Genomic DNA, 25,936 nt, shown 5'->3' with positions numbered 1-25,936 from the left:
AGCCCATACAACTTTTGCTTCAGATACAACTTATTCGTCAGAGATTTTGCCATAAACTGAGCTTCCAATTTCTTCCAAACTTCTCCTGGAGATTTCAGATTCATCACGTGATACATAACCTCGTCTGCCAGACATAGTCGTATCGTCGCTGCCACTCGCTGTTGCAATTCTTCCCAATTTTCATCCTCCATGACATCTGGTTTTATTGCCCGCAGAGCTTTCAAGATTCCCTGTTGTGCCAACAGATCTTTCAACCTAGTTTGCCACAATCCGAAGTTACCAGTTCCGTCGAACTTCACCACCTCGAATTTTGCACCAGAAAATGCCATCTGAAAATTATTCCTGCAACAAAACTTTCTGCAAAAAATTCCTCTGCAAAAATCCTTGCTTAGACCTTTTTTTTTATTATTATTATTATTATTTTTTTTTAAAAAAAAAAGAGGTAGGAAAGAAAAAATATTTTTTTTTTTTGAAAAAAAAAATATATATATATATTTCCCTTAATTAAATGCTTTTACTTTTAATTAAGGAATCAAGTGCAGCAGCCTTCAACTTCCCTTTCGCAGCCTTCAGCGGAAGAAAGAAATCAAGCAGTGGAGCCAAAGATGGAAGTGAATATTCCTCTATCAAAGATTCTTTGATTCTATTTTCTGCGCTTCTCAACTCTCTTCTTCGACTTAATTTCTTATATATTGAATGTCATCAACACCAAGGCAAAGAAACATGGATATGAAAGTCTGCATCGATCTCGAGACAATCCAATGGTCGAAATAAAAATGACTAAAACATCATTTGCTTCTCTCTTCAATGAATATCCAAATATGTAATTTTTGTACATTTTGCCCCTCATATCTTCGACTTCATGATGTAAAGAGGGGACTTTTTTAGGGGCACCCCTCTTTTATAACATTTAATTTTATGGAATAAAATAGGTCTACGAGCCTAGGAATACCCCATTTTCCCCCTGGCTAGGGGAAGTCCTCCTCTTCCCTCTCTCTCTTGCTCATTTCTCTCCCTATATCACCTCTCCTCGGTCCAGCGCTCAATTCTTTGGGCACGGTCTACCAGACATATTTTGATTCAACATTTTAAAAAGTGTGCGAGCGTAGATCGTGTCGCCAACAAGAAGAAGAGCAAAGAAGAGCAACAAGGGGAACGGCAAAGGAAGGACTCCAATTATTCATTTGGTCACTCTAGCTCCCCTAGCCACTCATCCACCACATCTATTCAATGTCCCGAGTCTCCTACAATTCTTCCTATGCATCTATTTCTCCTCGTGGTTCGTTATAAGACCTTTTAGTTGCATCGATTTATCCTCTCATCTTTTCGAACCTTCTAGCAATTGATTGACCGACTCACTGGTCGATTGCCATTATAGCAACCAACTAACCACTTCACTAATCAACCAACCCAACTCTCTATCGGTAACCAAGCAGTATCATCCCAGAAGCCATATGTCCACCCTTAAGCAAATCCTTGCCCACTAGACATCTCATGTTTCTTCCTTCACCCCTTGAACGGACTTATTTCCTTCAAAGCAGTCTCCTCTGATCGCTCCTCGCAGATGAAACACAAGGCACGCTCGTATCTCCAAACTCTTCCTCCTACAACCAATGAGCTCATTCTCTCTTTCTCAATTAAGCCCTTGTCGTGCATCCACAGCTAGCAACTGCTTCCACCAACGAGTTGCCCCAACACCAAACTATTTCACCGCCAATTTTCCTTGGTTGCCGGCCATCAGAACTGTCAGTGGCTTCTCCCTCTTTTTTGTCTGACATCTACCTAAACTGTCCTCATCCACTGTGCTCCTATGGACTAAAAAACCACTCCCCCTATCGACCTTCCTCTGACCGATTTCCAACTACTACTCCTGATCAGCCGCTTCAGAGGACATTGACTGCATGTCCTCTGATTAACAAGAATTAAGGAGCTTCTTCAATTATTAATTCCCATAATCATTTTTAATCTCTGCATTTTAAATTAACATGATTTTATCTTTGATGCTCCTTCCATTCTACTTCGCATCATAAGAAGAGTTATAAGTGTAGTTATATAAGATAAGAAATTTGGTAGTTCGTTCATATATAGTTTAGAAAGTATATTAAATTTAACCTTTCGATAAATTTATTTGTGTAAAACTCATATTTTAATATTTACATTTATAATATTTTGGTGTAATAAAATTTTGCTAAAAAGTGTGATTTCCATTTAAAAATAGTAAATATGATATTTTTGATGTGATTTTAAAGATTTGAGTGATATGCATGTAAATATGAATGTTTATATGTTAGATATGTAAATACTTATGAATTGTGTGTTATGTATGTAAATGCTTCTTAATAATTTTGCACCTTGTTCTGTCAGTGATCACACCAAAGGAATAGAGAGTAAGAAGTGAGTGAGAGAGAGGGAGAGACACGGAGAGAGAAAGGAGGGAACAATAAAATGTCGTATTAATCGTGTCTTATTCATAAAATGATCATTGTAACATGAAAAAGAAAACCGCAAAGAAAATGCAAACAAGAACACTGAGAATTTACGTGGTTCGGTTCATAAGACCTACATTCGCAGGAGGGAATCAATAAACAATTCACTAAGACAATCTTGAAGATTACACCACACAATTTCATTGACGAACAATCTCCTCTAGCTCTCTATCGATCTTGATCTCGATACGAGTTTTCTTAGTTCATCACATTGCTCTCAGAATTTTTTCCCCCTTAAGCCCATCAACTCATATACATCATTACATATATATAGACAATGACTCATACAAGATAACCAATTAAACAATTGTCATAGCCAAATGACTGTTGTACTCATTAGCTATAGAAAACCTCCTTACAAACTATGATGTCGTCTTAGTTCACATAATTGAGAGTCATCATAACAATTCTCTACCTTGACTTTTAATTACAAATCAGAATCATTCTTTTCGATGAATTTCTGGATGTTGAACTTAGCAGATCCAATTGTTGTGGCTAGAATCCCCACAGACAACGTCAATTGTAGCAGAATATGATGCCAAGAAAACTGCAGGACAACAAAATGGGAAAAAGAAAACCGCAAAGAAAATGCAAACAAGAACACTGAGAATTTACGTGGTTCGGTTCATAAGACCTACATTCGCAGGAGGGAATCAATAAACAATTCACTAAGACAATCTTGAAGATTACACCACACAATTTCATTGACGAACAATCTCCTCTAGCTCTCTACGCGCCTCATTCTTAGAGAGGACTCCATCTCTGCACGAAGAATAGGGTTTTTTTAGATCTGGTGCGAAGGAGAGAGAGCGTGAAAAGAGGAAATGATGCGACAGGCATGTGGAAGGGAAGGAGCGAGGGATTTTAAAGAAGGGAGATGGGCAGCGGGCAGTTTTGATTGCTGCCCGGAGTGGGGCTTTAGCTGGCATTTTTATATATATATATATATATATAAGGACATACAAGATGACTAATTAAACACTTGTCATAGCCAAATAACCGTTGTACCTATTATCTATAGAAAATCTTCTTATATATTGTGGTGTCGTCTTAGTTTACGTAATTGAGAGTCATCACAATAATTCATAGCTTCATTACTATCAATTACAAATCTACATAAAATGGATTCCCTGCACAAGCCAAAATCATTCATTCTGATGAATTTCCCGATGTCAAACTTAGTAGATTTCATTGTTGTGGCTAGAATTTTCACGGACAGCGTCAATTGTAGTAGAATGTTTTTTTATAAGATAATCTTTTTGTTTATGTCATGCAAAAAATATATATTTCCTGTTTTGTTAACCCATCCGGCCACCCCTCTCCCTTGAATTTACCTCACTTCAAATATTACACCCATAGTGCCCAAAAAGGATGGATGGGAACGAGCGTAACGAGAAAATATCATGTATGGCGTGGATTGTTCCACATTATTTTGCAATCACATTGTCGTTCGCACATACATTGCCCAGGCTTAGTATTTTGTCGCGGGCAGCACCATGTGTACCCATTTTTAGTTGTCCTCGGTATTAGCATTAAATGAATGTGATGATACAGCTCTTCCCGCGCCCGTTGGGTAACACCAGTGCACGCTTGTCCTCGGTATTAGCATTAAATGAATGTGATGATCGCCCGTTGGGTAACACCAGTGCAGGTGTTTTGCTTGTGTGGGCACGCAGAGTGAGGTCTCCCAATGCATGGCTTTGCCCCATTTGATGGATGGAATATTATGCCAAGTCGTCTGAATATATGGACGATGGCGTGAATTGCATGACACTATTATGCATAATCATGTGGTGTAATCGATGTCTTCATCCGAATTTCTGATATTCTAGTCTGACATTAGTGATGAAAGCAACAAAGATGGTTACCTTAGAGAGCTCAAAACCAGTTATAGTCAAATAGAGCTCAACTTACGTCATTTAAAAAGTGGTAAATGATGCAATATTTAAGAATTGTGTGCTATGTAAATCTCGAAGGAAGTTGATGATGTTTTAGTAAAATGATAATATTTTTAAAAATATTTAATATATTGAAAAAAATGTGTTGTCGATGCCCCTTGGATGGGAGGTTTCGAAGCCCGCTCGTGCTGGTTTCATTGTCGATCGCACTCACAGCATGACTCCCCTCCCCCTTGATAGTCCTATGCACTTTGGTAACCAAATATTAAAACTATGAAGCATTCCTCTTACCCACATCTCCTGTATTAATTTTAATCATAATTTTAGATTTTTTTTAGGTTGGGTCTACTTCAATCCCTCTTAAAATAGTTGATTACTAATTTGACTAAATGATTTGAAAGATTTAGGTCGTATAAATATAAAAGTGAAATTTGGATGCTAAAAAAATATAAATCCATGAGAATTGAGTGGTTTGTATGTAAATGCCCAATTGTGTGGAACACCCATCTAGCCCGAGCGAGCTCAGGCTTGAGATGTATTTGGCTCGTTCGAAATTGGCTTGTGTTTGAAATGGCTCGTTAATAGTGTGTTCGTGTTCGGCTCGAAAAACTTATTCATGTTCTTGTGTTAGTCTCGAAATTGGCTCATTAGAATACCAAACTATTATCATAACTAAGTGTTCGTGTTCGGCTCGAAAAACTTATTCATGTTTTTGTATTAGTCTCGAAATTGGCTTATTAGAATACCAAACTATCATCATAATTAATTTTTAAATAAAATTAAAATAATATTTTTTCTAAAAAATATTTGTATAAAAATTAATTAATTCTAAATTATACTATTTAATTTTATGAATATTTCGAGCCAATTCCAAGAGCAAATAAACTGTTGCAGAATAATTTATCTTCGATTGCTTAAAACCCTAGCAGCAGCAGCAGCAGCCTCTGCAGTTCCGGCATCTCGCAGCGGCGGAGACATGGCAGTCGGGTTAGAGTTTCTTGCTTGATCCGATCTTCTCTCTCTTATATCTACATCTTTTAACTGTTCTGACTCCAAAATCTCAGGAAGAACAAGCGAATCTCAAAGGGTAAGAAGGGAGGTAAAAAGAAGACGTGCGTATCCCTTGAACCTGCTTAGTGCTTGCTTGCAGTTTTTGTTGTCTTGTTTTCCTCAATATCTTCTTTCTTTTTGAGTCGACATTATTTTTGCAGCGTGGATCCCTTTTCCAAGAAGGATTGGTACGATATCAAAGCCCCATCAATTTTCACTGTGAGGAATATTGGGAAAACTCTTGTGTCGAGGACGCAGGGAACCAAGGTGACACATTCGCTTCCCTGGACGGACCCTGAGCTAGATCCCTGACATTTAATTCCCTGTAGATAGTTTTACAAATATTTTTTTCGAGGGTTTATAGGATGTTTTGGTATTTTATGATCTAAAAACCTTTCCTGTACTCCATGTTGTAATCTGCTCTTTTTATGATCACGTCTTACTAGTTACGTATCATTTATAAATCTATGTTTCTATGCTGTCAATAAATGCCATTATTGTCATCATCATTGGTCGTATCCCAGCTATTTGAGGTTGGCTTTATGATTCTTCATTTTCCATCTGTTCACACTTCATTAAATTTATTTATTGCAAATTATTTTGAGGAATTTGTGTTCATGTAGCCTCATATTTGCTCACTCCCTACTAATCCCTTGGGACTAATCTTAATCAGTCATCTAAGTGGAGCATTTTCTACCATTCATTGTCATGTCCATACCATCTAATTTATTTTTATATGCCTTAACTTCAATGGACGTCTCTGTAATTGTTTCTCTAGCATACATTCTTTAATTTTGTTTTTTTAACTTTTTTTTCCATTCTTCTATCTTAGCATTCTCTTTTCCAGAAAGATAGAAATACTTCAAAGATTAGATCAAAATCAAGTCGAGCATGCATATAAATTTAATTATTAGAATTTATATGGAATTTTCCAATGAATAGTAGCAAATAAGCATTGAAATATTTGCTCCACGAAGTTAACACCATCAACTCTATGAGAGTATAAATGTTAATTAATTTTTGTTTGAGGCTCATATGCGCTTATAATAGAAACAGTTTGATAGAGTGGCAATAGAGACATGAAAATAAGAGGTTTTAGACTAAGACCTCACTAAAAATGAGGTCAACAGAAATATCATAGGACTAGTTTTAATTTTATTGAGAATGTGGAAATATCGGAACAACAATAAACAGAGTATAAAACAATGAAAGAGTAGTCATAAAGGATGAAGAAAATTTTACTGATAGAAGATTTCTAGTTATTTCGATCGGATTGAGTGAAGAAGGGATGGAATCATATTGATCCAATATGTTGGGTTAACATGACCTTAACAATTACAGCATTTTGCACTTATTGACCTAGCTAACAAGTTAATAAAGAAGAAAGGACATAAATGGACTGAATAAGTTAGAGGCTTTGATACCTAATTTAATGTTGGATTTGGTGGGATATCGATAACTTCATGTAATAAATTAATTGGAAATTTACATACATAGCACGCAATTCTTATGTATTTACATATCTTACACCTAAACGTTAATATTTACATACATAGCACTTTGTTGCTTTTAGCCTATGCATGAAAGGTGTATTTCACTTTTAAAAAATGGTAATAGCATTATTTTTTATGTGACATTAAAGATTTGAGTGTTGTGTATAAATATGAAAGTTTAGGTGTGAGATATGTAAATACATTTGAATTGTGTGTATGTATGTAAATGCACCTAACTCGATTGCTTTGTTTTAACTCTTATAGGAATAGAAGCTCTATTTGAAGGACTTTGGAACCTGATACTCTGGATGGTTTGCCCTTCATGTGGCATTCATGTATCATGTAATTTCGAATGCCCAAATCAACAAAAAAATGTCTATAATGTGAGTTCGAATAATGCTATTCATGTATTGATAACCTCAACAATCAATACTTGAGCAATCTTTTGTTGCATAAGGAATAATGGTTGGATGGGCATACATTCTAATTGAAGAAGAATCCTTAGGTCACTTGTTGGTTTGATTTATTTCAACATGGCAAATGGTCTTTTATATTTGAAGTATAATTTAGATGAATGTTAACTCACAAAACTACATATTTGCTTCAAGACTAAGCTTTCTTATAGCCTTGCAAGGTTCATAGACTGTTTGGTAGTTTGCTCTAGGTGGAGTGCAATAAACAAGTAGGAAAAAGTCTAGTTTAAGACGTAATATACTTTAATGTAACCATAAACATGAAATCATAAAAACTCTATTTCTTTCATCATGCATATCAAATTTTTTTCTATCGTTAAAATGCATGTTTTGATTATGGCTAATAAAGAACACACCATTATATGATGCATGATTATCTGTTGGAATGGAGTTGCATGAATTTAATACTCTAATTATGAACTTTTTCTATACATTTCAATGTGCTTGATAAATTTCTTGCAATTAATCAAGGTTCAAATAAAAAAAGTTAATATTTGGATGAATAATATATATTGAATGGAATTCATTAAGGTGTTGTTCGGCAGCAGCAAAAGTAGTGCATGTGCGTTACATTCATTACATTCATTGTGCGTTTGTCAGTAGTTCAATGTATTTGCATTTCATTATCTAGTTCATTTTCAATGTATTTGTGATTCACTAGATTTGGGCAAATTTATAATACACGGTTTTGTGTAAAGTGATGATGTAGCTCCTGCCGCCACCGCTGACTGCTTCTTGATGCCTGTGGTGCCCGCCACCTCTACCACCGCCATTCGGGACCTGCCGCGCTCCAGTTGTTGTTCACATTAATGGCTCTATTATAGATTGAATGCTTTTTTCTTCAAATTAAATAAGAGAATACAAAGCCTGGCTTTATTTTACACCGAACCAATAACTCAAAATTAATCTAAATACAATTCATTCCTTTAACACTATATTCCTTTCACTCTACATTCCTTTTTCACCAAACCAAACAACCCCCAAGCAATCCCTCATGCTATAAATTATAGAAAATGAATGAGCTGCTATGATTCTATTTCAAAATTTTATAAAAAAATCTAATTTAAAAATATTAATTAATATTGGATGATGAAATGGAACTATTTCAATATTTTTTTTTTTTTCAGGTCTGAGCTGAACAGTTATTCTAAACAATACTAGATAATGTTTTAGTAGAATCTCATAATGTCAACCAGCCAATCAGATGCACCCTTGATCAAGCATATGAAGTCACCGTGGTTATGGTTATTGTTATGAGGTAACCGTTGATCAATGTATCATATATGATATGTTTGACAAAGATAATTCGAATTCGACTAGATATTAACTCTTTTGCTACAAAGATAAAAATATAACATGACGAACAAGATCTTAATCATATCATGTAAATAGGCAGCACTCAATTAGATTTACCAAATAACTTGAATTAAAATTAGAGGATATACAATACCTAGCCAAAGAACAATTTAACCTTAGGTTCTACTTCAGTTTTTTTGGGTGTTAACTCAGATAGTCTGTTGATCCGCAGATGCTCATAGATGACAGTGAATGACTGTAAGAAACTGGAAGTAAGAGACAATGTCTTCTCAATATTGTAGAGACCGGCAACAAAAGGAAGAAGTTGAAAGTTTTTTGTTAGGAACAAGGAGCAATGATAATGCGAGGAGGTGCATGACGTGACGACTGTTGTTTTTGTTGTGGTCTGTTGTAGGAGGTAGCAACAGCTGTTGCAGATTGATATTGTAGCTTGAAAAAGAAACAGGACTATTTGTTTCTTTTTTTTCTCTGTTTTAGCGACAAAACATAGTGGTTAAAGCTTCATATGAAGGCAGAGTATGAAGCTGCTGGTGTACAGAAATACTGAGCGAAGGAATAGCAATCTGATATCTGAATAATTTGTTGGTATTCAGACGTGAGATTGGTTTTTTAAACCTTAAAAATTGATTATGACTTTTAAAAGAAAAGGAAATAGATGCCCTAAATAAATACAGAAAAGACTAGATACTATTATAAGCTTTTAATTTTGAACATTTTATTTAGGTGTTAGATATGTAAATACGTAAGAATTGTGTTGTATGTACATAAATGCCTCTTATAAATCTTTTTTAAAAATAAGTATGTCCCTGATATATATTCTAATTGAGCAATGCGGTGTTGCTTAGCAGCAAATTATGATTTTATGACCAAATTGTCAGTCAACCACAGGATTTAGATGAACTGTTTCATCTTCTTATCTCAGATAGCCTCCGAAGGTCTCAAGCACAGAGTATTTGAGATCTCTCTGGCAGACCTTCAGAATGATGAAGATCAAGCTTACAGAAAGATTAGGCTTCGTGCAGAAGATGTGCAAGGCAAGAATGTCCTCACAAACTTCTGGGTAAGCCACCAAAAAACTTTTTTTTATATATATTTATTATTTTATTTTAGGCACTAATGATTATATGCTGGACATTCTTTACCATAGGGCATGGATTTTACTACTGATAAACTCAGGTCCCTAGTTCGCAAGTGGCAAACTCTCATTGAGGCACAAGTAGATGTGAAGACCACCGACAACTACACCATGAGGCTATTTTGTATCGCATTCACAAAAAGACGCCCTAATCAGGTCAAGCGCACTTGTTATGCTCAGTCCAGTCAGATCAGACAGGTTCGGCACCCCCAAAATTAAATTTTCTATTCTAATTTGGTCAACCCCTTTTATTTTTCAACTTTCATAAGTTTACTTGCCATTTTTTGCTGTTTTTTATAGATTCGTCGAAAAATGAGAGAGATAATGATAAACCAAGCATCGTCCTGTGATCTAAAGGAACTGGTGCAAAAATTCATTCCCGAGGTGATTGGCAAGGAGATTGAAAAGGCGACGACAAGTATTTACCCGCTTCAGAATGTGTTTATTCGAAAAGTTAAGATTTTGAAGGCTCCAAAATTTGATCTTGGGAAGCTCATGGAGGTATGCATGCTTGCTGCCGCTCTCTCTGAACTGATTGTAGATATGTATGATTTGTTCCACTCACTTACATGCCACTCACCCAATTCCTATGTATTAACAAATCTATCACATAAAAAATGCCACCTTTTTTCTTTTAAAAGGTGAAATGCACCTTTTCAAACATAGGTAGGGTGTATTGCATGTAAAAATTGGAGTTTAGATGTTAGATGTGTAAAAACATAGGAATCCGAGTGTTGTGTGTATAAAAATCTTCATTAGAATAACATGAGTTTTACTTACCACTTCATGATGATTGCAGGTGCATGGTGATTACAAGGAAGATTTGGGTGTCAAGCTTGATAGGCCTGTAGAGGATGTTTCTATGGAAGGTGAAGCTGAGGTTGTTGGAGCTTAATTTAATTATATATAATTTTTAAAATTATGAAAATAAAATATTTGTTTGATTGCAAATGATATTCCAACGTTATGTGCTGAACTAAAATGCAGTTTTGTTTTCCCCCAACCTTTTTTTTATATGTTTATATTGTCTGATGCTTGCATTTCTGATTATAATTTTATTGGTTAATTGGCAGACATTACTCAGTTGGAAATATCCTGCAGTTTTGTTTTCCCCCAACCTTTTTTTTATATGTATATATTGTCTGATGCTTGGTTTTCTGATTATAATTTTATTGGTTAATTAGTAGACATTACTCAGTTGGAAATATCTTTTTTTTGTGCTATAAATTATTTGGTTTTGTGTAAATATTTTGGGAAATTTACATACATACCATACAATTCTTGTGTATTTATATATCTAACGCCTGAAGTTGGATATTTACGTTTATAACATTGTTAGAAACTTATGCATGAAAAGATGTATTTCACTTTTAAATAGATATATGTCAAAGATTTTAGTGACATTTATAAATATGAAAGTTTAGGGGTTAGATGTGTAAATATATGAGAATTGCGGTATGTATGTAAGTGCACCCCAATATTTTTTTATTGTATGTGATGCATGAAATGGAATGCTTTGATTCAGTTTTCTTGCTTCTATCAAAGTTTATTGAAGAGAAGGGTAGTTTTGTTGTAACAAAAAGGGGTCTGTCTTATTGTAAGAGGCATTTACATGTATACCATCCTATTATGATGCATTTACATATCTAACACCTATACTTCATTTTTTTTATATTTATACCATCCAAATCTTTCACATCACATCACAAATATTATTATTTTAATTTTTAAATAGTGAGATATATATAAATTAAAGTTTAGTTGTTAAATTTGTAAATACATAGAAACAATGAAATCGTAGCATACAACGACCTCCAATAGTAACGATGGAGTTGCTATTTTGCTTCTTTAACTACAATTCCAGTTGAAAACTAAGGAGCACCCATCTTCTTGTCTGGTGGTGATGGGATCACAACTTACAATGATCTTTGAAGGCAACCATTGAATCGGCACAAAGATCTCCAGAGCTCTCATCTTGCTCCTCCTTCCGCCATGATACCACTCGAAAACCAATGAGTACTCATTTCTCTCTTTTGGCAATGATGGGATTGTAATGCACAAAGAGTCGAAGACAACGAGGGTATCGCAGCATACAGAGGCCTCTGAAGATCGATGACAACTATTGAATTGCGGTGTACAAAGATCGATGAAACTCCTATCTTGCTTCTCCTTTCGCTTTGATCCCGCTGAAAACCAAGGAATTCTTGTCTCTCTCTTTTAGAGACGAATGGATCGCAACTTACAAGTACTTCTGCCGAAGGCAAAAATGGAATTGCAGCATACAAAGATTGCCAAAACTCTTATATTGCTCCTTTCGCTTCGATCCCACCTGAAAACAAAGGAACTCTAACATTTTTTTTTCTTTTATGTGACAACTGGATCATAAAGTACAAAGACATTCGTAGAAGACAACGACGGAATTGCGCCATACAAAGATCTCTGAAACTCCCGTCTTTCACCTCCTTTGGCCTCGCTCCGATGACGTTAATGGTGACATTAACAGTGGGTGTTGATTTTGTTTTTATCTTAGTGTTTTCGGTGCTAAGAATGTAAATATTGAAGTTTAGGTGTGAGATATGTAATATTAAAAGTTTCCAAAGTTCTATATTTATATTGAGATGGTAAATATTATTGAATTTATTGAATTGCTCATAAAAGTCCATTTAAATTCATTAATTAGTTTAAGCAAAATTGATGAAAATAAATAAATACAAAATACTTATGCTGTCCAAATTAAGTTTTATAAAAAAAAAAAAAATAAAAGTCCATTTAAATTCATTAATTAGTTTAAGCTAAATTGATGAAAATAAATAAATACAAAATAATTATGCTGTCCAAATTAAGTTTTAGAAAAAAAAAATTACATAGATATAATGGCATACTAACATTTTATGTAGTCACCCCTAACCTCCAAATATATAACATTTAAGTATTATAATTATACTAAAATTTAAGTATGAAACCCTAAATTCACATAAAAAATATTTAATAATTGTGACATTTTAACGTGATGTTAAAGATTTGAATGTTATAATATTATATATATGAATATTGAAGTTAAGTATTAGATATATAAAAACATAATAATTGTGGGTAAACCAAGTAAAACTATAGTTTCACCATTGTTGGCCACCCACAGGAATGTTATTAACTATAGTTTCACCATTGTTGTGGGCCAGTCAACCACCTTCATCTCTATATGCTTCTGTCATTATGATTAATCTTAGGGTTCATTTGATTCCTTATAGTTACAAATCATGCTTTAAAATGATTAAATTTATTTAATTTATCATTAGTTGGAGGGGGTTGGATATAGACTTATAAATGTCCCTAAAATTATTTTCAAAACTAAAATTTTATTTTGTTTAGAGAAATTCTTGGGAACAAGAATTTTAGAATGCAAACATATATATGTATATATGTGTGTGTGTGTCTATATAGTATGTGTGTGTGTGTGTGTGTGTGTCTATATATATTTCTGCTAGAGACAATTAGACGAACCTCTCGGCCAACCTCATATGCCTCAGAATTTTATTCCACACATAAACGGTATTGAACCCATGACCCCAGAGGTCTTACAGACCCAATATATAATTGTATGTGTGTGAGTAAAATCAAATTATTTTGAAGCAAAAAACTAATATGAGCACAATACCAACCAATTTTTTATTAATGAATTGTACAAATTGTTGAAAAATGAATGTAATATACAAAGCATGTACCATAATTGAAATTGAATATTTAAAATACTTTGAAGTTATTTGATCTGGTGTAAACTAGATGCATGAATTCACATTTTTGTGTTTGGTTTAGAGAAAAATGAAATCAATGTAAAACACCATCAGCAATAGTGGCAAGGGGAGGGGGCGACGGTCGCGACAGGCTGTTGCCGACAAGAGGCAATGGTCGTTGAGCAGCAAAAGACGAGAGGCAACAACGATGGCAAAGGGAAGTTGTCCGAAGACTGCAATTTACATTGTATGTGAAAATCACCCAAATGTAATAAAAAATATAAATCGAGAAAAGGAATATTATATATTTCATCCTAACAATTTGCACAACAATACAGCATTTGCTCACAACAATCAATCAAAATTAATACAGAAAAACACATAAATTAAAAAATTTCAAACATAAATCCAGTTCACTCCAAACAAAATCCCCAAACGTCAAAACAGATTCACAGCAGCAGAAGCCCAGATACTCAGCTCTTAGAATTGGAATGCTTCACAAGCCATTCTATAACAACATCAATGTTGGTCGTGTTCTTGCAAGAGATCATGAAGCAGGAAACCTCTCTATCAGTAATGGCTTTCAGATCCCTAAATTACAGTATTTCATAAGTTCAAACTACAAATAAATGATTAATGAAGCTATAAATGATTAATGAAGCTATAAACTAATTTTTTTTTTTTCAAAAATAAGGATTTTACATTTCTTCTGTCAAGGCTTCTTTAGAGAGAGCTTCTGGCTTGTCAATTTTGTTCCCAAGTAGCAGCAATGGAATGCCAGTGAGTGAAGGCTTGCTCAATAAGTCATGGAGTTCGCCTTTCGTAATAGATAAGTTGTCGTGATCAGCTGCGTCGACGACGTACCTGCAGGAGAATGTAACATGCAGTTTTAATATGATTTGTTGAGATTGGAAATAAGGTTTCAGAAAAGGGAAAAAATGGAGGTTTGGTATATGTCGGAATTTTAGGGAACCCCACTTTTTGGTATCTTCTATTTTATTATTTTTTATTTTTAGTAGTTTCTATTTTTAGGATTAGCTGTTGTCATTTCTACTTCCTTTTTCTATAATGAAGATTTTATAGCTTTTATAATGTGGTAGTCTTTCTCTGTTATTTATCTTGTAACTGAGTCTCAGAGAATTGAAGAGGAATAATTATTTTCACCTCCAAAAAACTACATGGTATCAGAGCCCATCTTCGCATGGCATCAAAGCCCATCTTCGGCTTTGAAATGTCATCCTAATCCTGTCGAGTTCATTCGCAAAGGTCAGTTGACTTTCCCTTTCCGGGTTCGCCAAAACCATCGTATTTGTGACCCCCTGCGATACAACCTCGATTATAGCTCACTGGGAAGATAGTGACTGGATCACGTCTCAGAAGGCAATGATTGGATTGCATCATTCAAAAACCTCTCATGAGAGTAGTGATTAGAGTTCGTTACAAAAGGAAATAATCGAATCACGACATTCAGAGACACAAGATGTCCCTTATCTTTCCTCTGATCACGCATCTTCCTTGGAAGCATCATCCGGTTTTCCATCGTGACGGAACTCATGATTGAAGTAGTTGTTCGTGTGTCCTCCAAAATCATGGTCTTCTTCTACGAAGATAAGATATCGTAGTTGCGACTCATAGATGTTTCTTCTTCGTAGCCACAACTCACAATCGAAGCCAATTTTTTTTATCCACGTGTCTGAACTCACGATTTGGAACACTTGCAAGGAACACAAGTCGTGAGGATGCTTGCAAAATCGTAGCCCGCGGAAGACGCTGCTCGTGACCTATCGTTGCCACGAGAAGACACTCCGAAGGCATGGTCGAAGCAGGAGCTCCTCGAGTTTCTATTTTCCATCACAATCAAACACACCATTGAACTCTCATCATAATCGAACTCACAAATCGAAGCCCAATCATGAATTAGGCTCTATTTTTTTTCCTAGAAAGAGCCCTGCTAGTATTGTTTTTCTTTGATGTAGTCGATGGTCGTGAGTTTTCTCATGCAGAATTTGATGATGTCGTACAAATTGGAGATGACTAACACCCAAAGAATTTCTACCATTTCTAATGATTTCGACAATTCAAAAACCACTTCGCCCCACCCATTAGGCATGAGCATTGCAAAAAACCATGGCATATGAAGGGGACAGGTTGGAAGATTCATGATAAACCCGCAAATTCGAAACAAAAATCTAAACGTGAAGGTCAGACCGATCAAGCCACTGCTGTTGAAACCCAAAACCTTCTGCCAACTTTAATGCAATACCTTCCATCGAGGAGCAATTAGAGCACCTGCACAAATTCAATCCCTAAATTTGTCACTAATTTTGTCTTGCTCTTCAATACAGAATGATAACTCTCTAGCCACAACATTGTTAAGTGCTAACCTTAATTTTATTCATTCTCAAATAATTAATTCTGTATCAACTGATTATATGACTAATTGTTCTAAATTATTCTCATCTTATAGACCTTATGCAGGCAATAAAATGGTCAAAATTGTCGATGGTTTCATTTCGGTAATTACTGAAATATGAACTGTCAAACTCACATTATTGTTAACCCTTCGTGGTATGCTCCATGTTTCCAACTTGCCTGATAATCTATTGTGCAAAATTAGTTTTGATTATCAGTTTCAGGTTAATTTTTACTATTCTTATTGTGAGTTTTAAGAATTGACCACTAGGAGCATGATTAGCAGTGCTAAGAAAAATAATGGACTCTAATACTTTGATGATGAACTTGATGTGAATAGACAATGTCAAAATATTAGTTTAAATTTTGGCTTTTTTTTCCAAAGACAGTGATATTATGCCATGACTTATAGGTTATGTCATCCTAATTTCAAATATTTAAAACTCATGTTTTCCAGTTTATTTAAAAATAAGAATACCAACTTGACAATATAAAATTTGTTTGTTTTTCAAACGTTATCATGCGTCTTTTCCTCAGCAAATTTACAAACCAACTACACATTTTATTCAAATTCATAGTTGGGGCCCTTATAAATATCTCACACACTCTAAATAAAATGATATGTTACCTTTACTGATGATCACACAAGATTAAGTTGAATGTATTTAATAAAAAAAAAATAAGTGAAAACAATTTTCAAAAACCATTATACTATCGTATAAACACCATTTCAAAAAATCATTTAAATATTATAGAGTAATAATAATTAAGAGTATTTCAAAAATATTTTGGGTTGTTTTCTTTCTGAAAAAAAGAATAGTTCATCAAAGCTCTTGTGCCGACACAAAAAAAAAATAATGAGACTGAAATAAAAAAAATAAAGAGAAAACTACATATATATCACCAAATTCTTATGGATTTATCTATCTTACACCCAAAGTTTTATTTTTTCACACATAACACTTTATGTATAGATGAAAAGATGGATTTGGTGATTAAAATGTGATAATGAGTACTACTTTTCATAAGATATTTGTAAAAATGAAAAGTTTTGGTGTGAGATAAGTGAATATGAAAGTTTTGGGTAAAAACCCCAAAAATAAATACTTATTGGAGGTAACTCAAGCATTTCTATTGAAAAACCAAGAGTCAAAACATCTTAGGAGTGAAGCCGCTCTTATTGTTGCATTTCTCATTAATAGAGCATCCAATAAAGTTTTGAACTTTGATATATTTTTTTAAGGTTTTTCATAAACTTTATCCAACAAATCGGCTTTCATCTTCTTTATCTTTAAAGATATTTAGGTGTGCTGCATTTGTTCACATTCATAGTCATAATTAAAGAAAACTTGAACCCTGAGCCATAAAATGTGTGTTTGTTGGTTATGCTCCCACCCAAAAATGGTATAAATATTTTGATCGCATTTAAAAAAAAAATGTTTGTTTCATAGATCTCACCTTTTTGGAATTACAACAATCATTTTCTTTTCATCTTTAAGGGGGGAGGATTAAAACAAAAATTTGATTATTGGATTTCAAGAATTTCTTTAAATCGAAAACTCACAAAGTAATATCTCTCCAACTTTGATTCATCAACCAAAAAATTCAAGATATAATATCAGAATAAAATTGGTCTAATTTTTTAAATATTAAATACGATTCAGATCTTCCTACAATGTCATTTGATGATGTTAATACGCTTATAATAACTAAAGAAGAAGAATCATACAAAAAACATTAGTACGATTTGATATTGTCTATTCATGACCAAAGATTACTGAAAATAAGGAGTCTATGAATCATTTGCATTGCTCATAATCTCCGATCCTCCAAGTATATGTCCTCACTGAGCATTTATCCCAGTTCACTTCATCTTCCGGTTCTGAGTTTTCTAGTCTTGAACCTGAGTCTAGCCCTAATCATAAATCTAATAATTTCTCATCTCAATGTTGCTTGTAAGGGGGTGAGGTCTTGTACCCAAGATTCATTTTCTCATTATGTGTCATATGAAAGTCTCATGCCCATTTTTTGGACTTCTACCACACATTTGTCATGTATGGAGATTCTTAATACAATGCAGGATGCTTTGAAAGTTTCTAAATGAAAAGAGGCTATCTACGAGGAGATAGAAGCTCCAAAAAAAATGACTTATGAGAATTAGTTGATCTACCTAAAGATAAGAAAACTATTAGATGCAAATAGGTGTTTACAACAAAATATAATTCTAATGGCTCTCTAGAATGGTGCAAGGCTCGATTGGTTGTCAAGAGATTCACTCAGACATATGATAATAATTACTTATAGACATTTGTTTCAGTAGCAAAACTAAACTTTATCAGAGTCATTGTGTCACCTACAGCTAATTTTAATTGAGCTCTACAATCATTGGATATAAAAAAAACATTTCTCAATGAGGACCTAGATGAAGAAATGTACATGTAGGCCGCTTTAGGATTTAGTGAGAAGTTCGACAAAAAGGTATGTAAACTAAAAAAACTCAAAGTACAGGAAATTTATATTGTTTGTTAAAGGTCAAAGATATACTCAAGAGCAATGAGATTATATAATATTCTTCAAACATTCCAAGGAAGGGAAGATAGCCATGTTGTTTGTGTATGTGGATACTAAAATTATCACTGGAGATGACATGCATGAACTAAACCATTTGAAGACTTTTGCCTCATCAGTTTTTGAGATCAAGGGTTTAGGAACTCCTAGGTATTTTCTTGGTATGGAAGTTGCTAGATTGAAGAAAAGGATTATTGTTTCCTAATGAAAGTATGTTCTTGATCTGCTAAAGGAAACATGAATGAGTGGTTGTAAGCCTGTAGACACTCCAATTTATCCCAATCAGAAACTGAGATATGAGAAGGATGATGGCCCAGTGAATACGGTTCAATCAAAAGTTGGCATGAAAGTTGATATAATCATTACATACACGACCATATATTGCCTTTTTTGTAAATTTGGTAAGTCAATTTACGCATTTTCCCTCTCAAAAAAAACCTTGAAGCAATTAAAAGTATTTTTATATAACTAAAAAATGCACTGGGTAAGAGTTTACTCTTTCAAAAAACCACAAAACGGAAGATATATGCGTTCACCAATACAGACTGGGTGGGCTCAATTGTTGACAAGAGATCTACATCCGGATAATGTAATTATGTTAGGGAAAACTTAGTTACAATGCAAATTAAGAAACATAATGTGGTGCAATGAGTAAAGTTGTTGCAGAATATCGAGGTATGGTTAATGGAGTATGTGAGATGTTCTGGCTCAAGAGCATTGTTGAAGAGCTACGAATCCCTATAAAGATGCCAATGAAGTTGTATTGTGACAATAAAACTGTTGTGAGCATTGAAGAAAATCCATTACAACATGATCGCACAAAATATGTGAAGATTGATAGACACTTCATAAAAAAGAAGATTGATTGCAAAACTATTTAGATGTCTTTCACCCCAACAACACAACAAATTATAGATGTACTTCACCAAAGGACTTTTCAGGCCTAGTTTTGAGTTTCTTGTAAGCAAGTTATGCATGATAGATATCTATGCTTCAAATTGTGGGGGTGTTGGAATTTTAGGGATTTTTCCCTTTTTTATATCTTTTATTTTTTATTTTTTTATTATTTTTAGTAGTTTCTACTTTTAAGATTATTTATTTATGGTAATTTTTATTTTCTTTTTCTGGCATGAGGATTTTATGGCTTTCTTAATGTGGCGGTCTTTCCCTGCTATTTATCTTGTAACCGAGTCTATGGAAATTGAAGAGAAATAATTATATTTTCTTTCCCTCCCAAAAACTACAGTATGCATGCTGGAATTCTCATTTCAACTAAAAAAGATAAATCAAAGCCTCTAAAGGATCAATGGCAACCATTCTTTAATGTGCTAACTAATGCATAAGTTGTCAGGTGGTGAAAATCGAGGGGACATGAACCATTTCAAGGCATGAAGTTGTATAAGTTTCAGTATAGGGTATATTAAAACATCGACATCATCATTAGCATTATGTGGTGTTATGAATCATCATTTCACAATTATTATTGACAATAAGTTTCAGTATAGGGTTTATTAAAACATCGACATCATCATTAGCATTATGTAGTGTTATGAATCACCATTTCACAATTATTATTGACAAGTGTTGTTGAATAATTTTTTGCAAATCATTTTGATAACTTATATCCATGTAACTTTTGATAACTTATGAATCGTCATTTTGATAACTTTTTTCACTAGTTCACCATCAAAGAGCTTTACACTTAATTTATTTTAGATTAAATCAAACACAAAATAATGATATCTTGTATTTACTTTACACTCAATCAAATAACGTAGACTTTTTTTGAATTAGTATTGTTTTGCATAGTTTTTTTTATCTCAAAATTTTCCATTTAAGTTCTTAAAAAAAATCAAATATTTCAAATACATTATATTTATTTTACACTATATTCCTTCTTACTCTACATTTAATTTTCAACAAATCAAATAGCCCCAAATTCTAAGACCTCTATTTTCTAAGCATTTTCTCTATTATTTTAATTTTTATTTATTTAAAAAGCACCTCACCAATTAGAACTAGATTATCTATTAAAGAAAATATATCAAGCCACCTCACTTTAAATATATTTTGTACGTATGTACACAACCATACAACAAAATATGAACTCAATGTTGATCATTGATGTAAAACTACAATATTTGAAAAATTTTATGTTGCTCCATAATTACTTCTAATATCAACCATTGCTCCATCATACATATGTTTCATAATAAGAACATATATTTAATATATGGATCTCTACTTCGTGGTATGCCAAATTAATTCATGTGATAATCATATATAGTCTCAATATTAATAAGCTCATATTAAGATATCCAAATTGATTCTCTAGAATTGAGTGTAAGTTCAACTAACCACTCCATAGCTCTATTGGTGACTCGTAAGCTTGATTTCTCAATAATTAGCATGAACTTGAACTTTTCTTCCTTATGAAATATCATTGCAAAAATATTTATTCTCTAATCCTTTGACATTCTTTAAATCTCGATAAGCGTCTCATCTAGACCAAAGGTTTTACCCTTTATGCAGCTTTTTCAAAGCTAATTCGACTATAACTTATCAATCTATTATGAACTTCATTACAAATTTCATTAAATTGTTTCAAAATAATTACGTCTTCCAAAAAACAATCCTTAAATCCTTCACGAGAAGGATCTTTGTACATACATGTTGGAAGTTTGGTCCATATAAGTTTAACATTCATCTTACGAGTAGATATATAATCTTAAAACTTAGGTTCAGCCTTTTTTCCAATTGGAATAGTTTCAACCTTAGCTGGCTATCTTAGATCAGTTCTATAATCCCATAGCCCCAGTGATTCAAAAGGACAATAATATATCTAATTATTGTTAATTTTCTAAAATAAGTTAGCATTTTCACATGATTTCTGAAAAGTTCTCTCTAATCACTGCCATATAAGATTTTACCATCATGGTACATAGCCAAACTAACAAATTTGAATAAAAAACAACAACTAAAAATGGAAAAGATAAAATTTGAAGGATTGGAAAAAAGCATACACAATAGCAGAGACTGCACGGCAATATCGCTCCCACATGCTGCGAAATCTTGGTTGGCCTCCAAGATCCCATAACTTTATAGTGACATTTCCTTTAGTAACCTTCTTCATATTAAACCCAACCTTCAATATCAAACAAAAATATATTTAGATTTATTTAATGAAAACAATTCAAGTTTAAATATTAGATATGTAAATACGTAAGAATTCAGTGGTATGTATGTAAGTAAATCTTCCAAGTATAGTTAGGTTCATAAGATGAAAGTGATAGGTTGACTGAAACAGGAAGAAATATCAATCCTGCTGTATATATACCGTTGGAATCATGTCTTCACTGTATCCACCAGTCTGCAAAAGGACAACTGAATAAGCCAAGGTGAAGCATTATTCAGGAGAAAAAAAAATGAAAATTACAAATGACAACAGAAAATCACAGATACGGACCGCAATAACATTCACAAGTGATGTTTTTCCAGCATTCTGGAGTCCGATTAAGGATAACTCCATTTCCTGTTTGAAGAAGAAGCTGCAGAAATAAGAAAAGCAGAATCTTCAATACAAGCAGACGACATATTTTGAAGAAAATAATCTGAATCTTCTGATGAACACATGAAGAACTCAAAAACTGTTCAAAATTTCTGACTTTCGATAACATGAAAAGCTGGTTGCAGAAAAACTTGTAATGTCCGGTGTTCCAAAATGAAATCATTTCGCAGGAACAGCTTACAGTTTAGACGATTACAGATATATATTTATATATAGCATAGATTGATAGAAACAGAAGATTCATTAAAGAAAATAAATATAGATTCTGCTTCTTCCTTCCTCCCCCTCACCATTGCATCTAATTATCTTGGATCAATGCTAATAAGCTTGTCAGAAACATTAAAAAAAAGGCGACTCATCAATAACAATAGCCGCAAAAGTCGAATCAAACCCTAAAAAGCTGTCTGCCTTCTGCAACAAATATCAAGGCATAAAGAAACCGCCACAGGAAATCAAAAGGAATTAACAAAAGCATTTTACGAATCGTAAATGAATCGACAGAATCCGAACCAATGCAGTCGAATCAGGTTACCTTCGCAGCCAATTCAGAAAAGAGTCCCATAACCACATGGTGGAAGAAGAATTTTGACAATACGAAAGCGATTAGGGTTTAAAAAACAGTGATATCCCTTGCGCTTCCGCTCCGTTTTGAAAATCGCCTCCCTGAGCCAAGCCGCCGTCGAGAGAGTTGCCCGGCGAAATAAGCCCAAAAAAAAAATAATAACAATAAAAGGAGGCATTTACATACATACCACATAATTCTTATCAATTTACATGTATATCTCACTCAATTACCACATAAAAATATTTAAATAAATTAAGTAGAGCTAACATAAATATCAAATTTTAGGAATTAGATGTGTAAATATATAAGAATTATATGATATATATGTAAATCTAAAAAAAAAACGTCTTTAATAATAAAAATGATTTTTTAATGCCTATTTCAGGGCAGTTAATGTTAGCGTTGGAGCTCGATCCACTCCCGCCACCCATTTCGCGAAATCGCGCCAACTCATGCTCCTGCTCTTCTGATCGCGAAAGGTCGCGATCTCTCGTTTGCGCCTCCTGCCTCTTCAGTCGCGCGTCAACCGCTTCTCGCGAAAGGTCGCGATCTCTCGTTTGCGCCTCCTGCATCTTCAGTCGCGCGTCAACCGCTCCTGCTTTCCTATGGCCTTCCTATGTTGTGAAGCGTAGCATCCCTTCGCTCTCTTCTGTTTGTGATAAAAGACTTCAGACGGCTCTCTTTCAATTTTTAGAAGTCACATTATTCCTCTTCGGGCTTCCTCAGGATAGAAGGAAGGAAAGTGCAAGAAATTGTTCCTTGCGGTGACGAAAGAAGAAAGAAGAAAATTATTGTTCTCCCTTGGCTTCTTCGTGGTGACTTGCGGCAGAAGAGAAATTAGGTTTATTTCTCTTGTAAATTTGTCTTCTTCGGTGTATCTCGGTGTAAAGAGAGAAAAAAAGAGAGAATAAGAGAGATTAACGGAGTGAGAGTGAGAGATTTCTCTTTTAAGTCAATGTGATCGACTAGTGTAAATTCCTTAAGTAATAAAATCTTCTGTAACTCCGTGGACGTAGACAATTTGTCGAACCACATAAATTTGTGTGTTCTTTTCTTGTGTGATTTTTCTCGTTCTATTTTTTTCGTTTCTTCAATCGTTCTCCTGTTTGATTTATATATATATAACATCAACCGGTATGGTTCACACGAAACGTCGAGGAGGAAAAGAGATTAGATTGATTTGTTTTAATTATAAATAATATAATTTATATGACATAATTTTATTTGAAATGCTAGATACATGTAATATTTATTTCCGTTCAAAATTTTTTAACTTTTTATTTTATTTAAAATTTATATTTTTTTTCGTACAATTTTTTTTGTATATCTGTTAGGTTTTTTTTAAATACATTAAATATTTTTTAAAAATATTCAGAAAATCTTAAAATTATTTTAATAAATTTTAAAAGAGAAATAAATATATTATAAGATATCATACATATTTTATTTTCAGGAAAAAAAATATAAATTAAATAAATTAAAACATAAAAGAATAAAAATAAAATAAGACACCTCGTAATATTTATTTGGGTATTACATGCATGCTACATAATTTTTATGTGTTTACATATTTAAAAAATATATTTCATATTTGTTTATATAGTATCTTAGTGTCATAATTGCATTAGAATCTATCCATTAATATGAATCTCGATGACTTACATAAATCTCGAGATAATATTTTAAATAAAAAATATTCAAAAATTCATACATTGCTCCAATTTCAATAAACTTACACTCAAATCAACCGGCTCGACGAGAAAGACCCAATAATATCAAAATTGATCAAATCGAAGTATCAAATATAGATTAAGTCATTAAATCATTTTTGGAAGCTTTCATAGCATATTTGGAAGATTAAACAAACGTCAAATTTGACGAGCTTATTGTCTAATCGAGCATCTCGACATGGTGATTTCAACGAGCCCAAGATTCCTCAGTTCTGACATCATTAAGACTTTCAAATCTCAATCAAACATGTCTGATCATTGAAACATTTCTAGGCAGTTCGATCAGGATAGTTCATGTTCCTTCATCAATTGTAATCGGGACTTTATAAATAAAGCCCCACCCTCTCTTGATGAGAATAAAGCTTGAGGCTTTCAAAGAGCCTGAATTTTTGAGAATGAGCTGAAGTTCAGCACCGCTCCTATTGTCGTTGACCACAACCGACTGTCATCGACCACCGCCAACTGCTGTCGACCATGGCCGACCGTCGTCATCCCTCGCTGACCACAGTGGACCACCACTTACCGGTCGCTATCGGTTGTCGTCTGTTCCTTACAACAAGTACTTCAAAACAACAATTGTAAATAAAAAATTTAGTACTTCTGCTCTGCTTGTGCGATAATAGATCTATGTAATCATCAACTTATAGTAGATCTCTTCAACTAGGTTTTCTACGCAAAAACTTATGATGCCACTATTGGTTGTCTTCCCTCTTCTGAGTGTGTGTTAAATGCTCGTACAACTCTAAAATGATAATTCACTATTCTACCACTACAAATCTTGTACCACACATCATATATAAAAATAAATTTATTGATATTTTATTAGCTTTCTTATATAATCTTAAAAATATTAGGATCATAATTAATAAATGTTAAAACATGTATATTAGATACATAATTACATTAAAATTTAAAGCTTCATTTTTGTAATAGTTTCTCATCACCTCACTTGACATTCCTTATCTATTCCATTATTTAGAGATATTAATTTATTGAAAGACTTACATACCACTAAATTCCCATGCATTTACATATCTAATAACTTAATTTCAATTTTTACATGCATACCTATGAAAAAAACGATATGATATTATTTCAATATTAATATTGATGTGTCCCTAATAAATTTCTATTATTGTGCACAAATCTTCAAATATTTTAAATAAGAAATGCTTTAAATATAGTTTCATGATCATCCAAAATAATGATTTATGAATTGTGATTCAATCTAGCTCAAATCAACAGCGTGAGCTGTTGAGAAAAAATAGGGCGAAGAAAACATCAATCGACACAAATCCAGAAGAACACAGAGATTTAACGAGGTTCGGCAAAGATGTCTACATCCTCGAGAGCAGAGCGGCGTATTCCTTTCAATATTCAGAAAAGGGTTTACAAAATTCAGGGATCCAACTCTCTCAAAGACCTAGGATTACAAACAGGTCTATTTATAATCATAGAGTAAGTCCTACAGTACAATATGTAATTCCCAAATTACCCCTGTACCGTATAG

At 33.5% G+C, this 25,936-nt stretch overlaps 2 protein-coding genes across 3 annotated transcripts; one reads left to right on the top strand and one right to left on the bottom strand.

The window, feature by feature from the left end:
* Positions 1 to 5,260: 5,260 nt before the first annotated feature.
* On the top strand, positions 5,261 to 10,928 carry LOC110027230 (40S ribosomal protein S3a-2-like). The gene is made up of 7 exons (XM_020728565.1): positions 5,261 to 5,371; positions 5,449 to 5,496; positions 5,596 to 5,701; positions 9,640 to 9,777; positions 9,865 to 10,050; positions 10,153 to 10,353; positions 10,652 to 10,928. The coding sequence occupies exons 1-7, from the start codon at positions 5,361 to 5,363 to the stop codon at positions 10,745 to 10,747; spliced, it is 786 nt and encodes a 261-aa protein (XP_020584224.1). The 5' UTR covers positions 5,261 to 5,360; the 3' UTR covers positions 10,748 to 10,928.
* A 2,950-nt stretch (positions 10,929 to 13,878) lies between these two features.
* On the bottom strand, positions 13,879 to 22,848 carry LOC110027231 (ADP-ribosylation factor-like protein 8b). Of its 2 annotated transcripts, none has more exons than XM_020728566.1 (6): positions 22,664 to 22,848; positions 22,030 to 22,111; positions 21,901 to 21,933; positions 21,587 to 21,708; positions 14,286 to 14,447; positions 13,879 to 14,174 (listed from the first exon to the last, which is right to left on the bottom strand). In XM_020728566.1, exons 1-6 carry the CDS (start codon positions 22,699 to 22,701, stop codon positions 14,057 to 14,059), a joined length of 555 nt encoding a protein of 184 aa, XP_020584225.1. In that variant the 5' UTR covers positions 22,702 to 22,848; the 3' UTR covers positions 13,879 to 14,056. The 2 variants fall into 2 exon arrangements, with proteins under 2 accessions (XP_020584225.1, XP_020584226.1); XM_020728567.1 differs by having other exon boundaries at positions 22,030 to 22,095.
* Between the last annotated feature and the right edge of the window lie 3,088 nt (positions 22,849 to 25,936).

This window comes from Phalaenopsis equestris, unplaced genomic scaffold, assembly GCF_001263595.1.
Source record: "Phalaenopsis equestris unplaced genomic scaffold, ASM126359v1 Scaffold000421, whole genome shotgun sequence".
In the NCBI taxonomy this organism is placed as follows: domain Eukaryota; kingdom Viridiplantae; phylum Streptophyta; class Magnoliopsida; order Asparagales; family Orchidaceae; genus Phalaenopsis; species Phalaenopsis equestris.
This window is presented reverse-complemented; position numbering and strand designations above follow the sequence as displayed.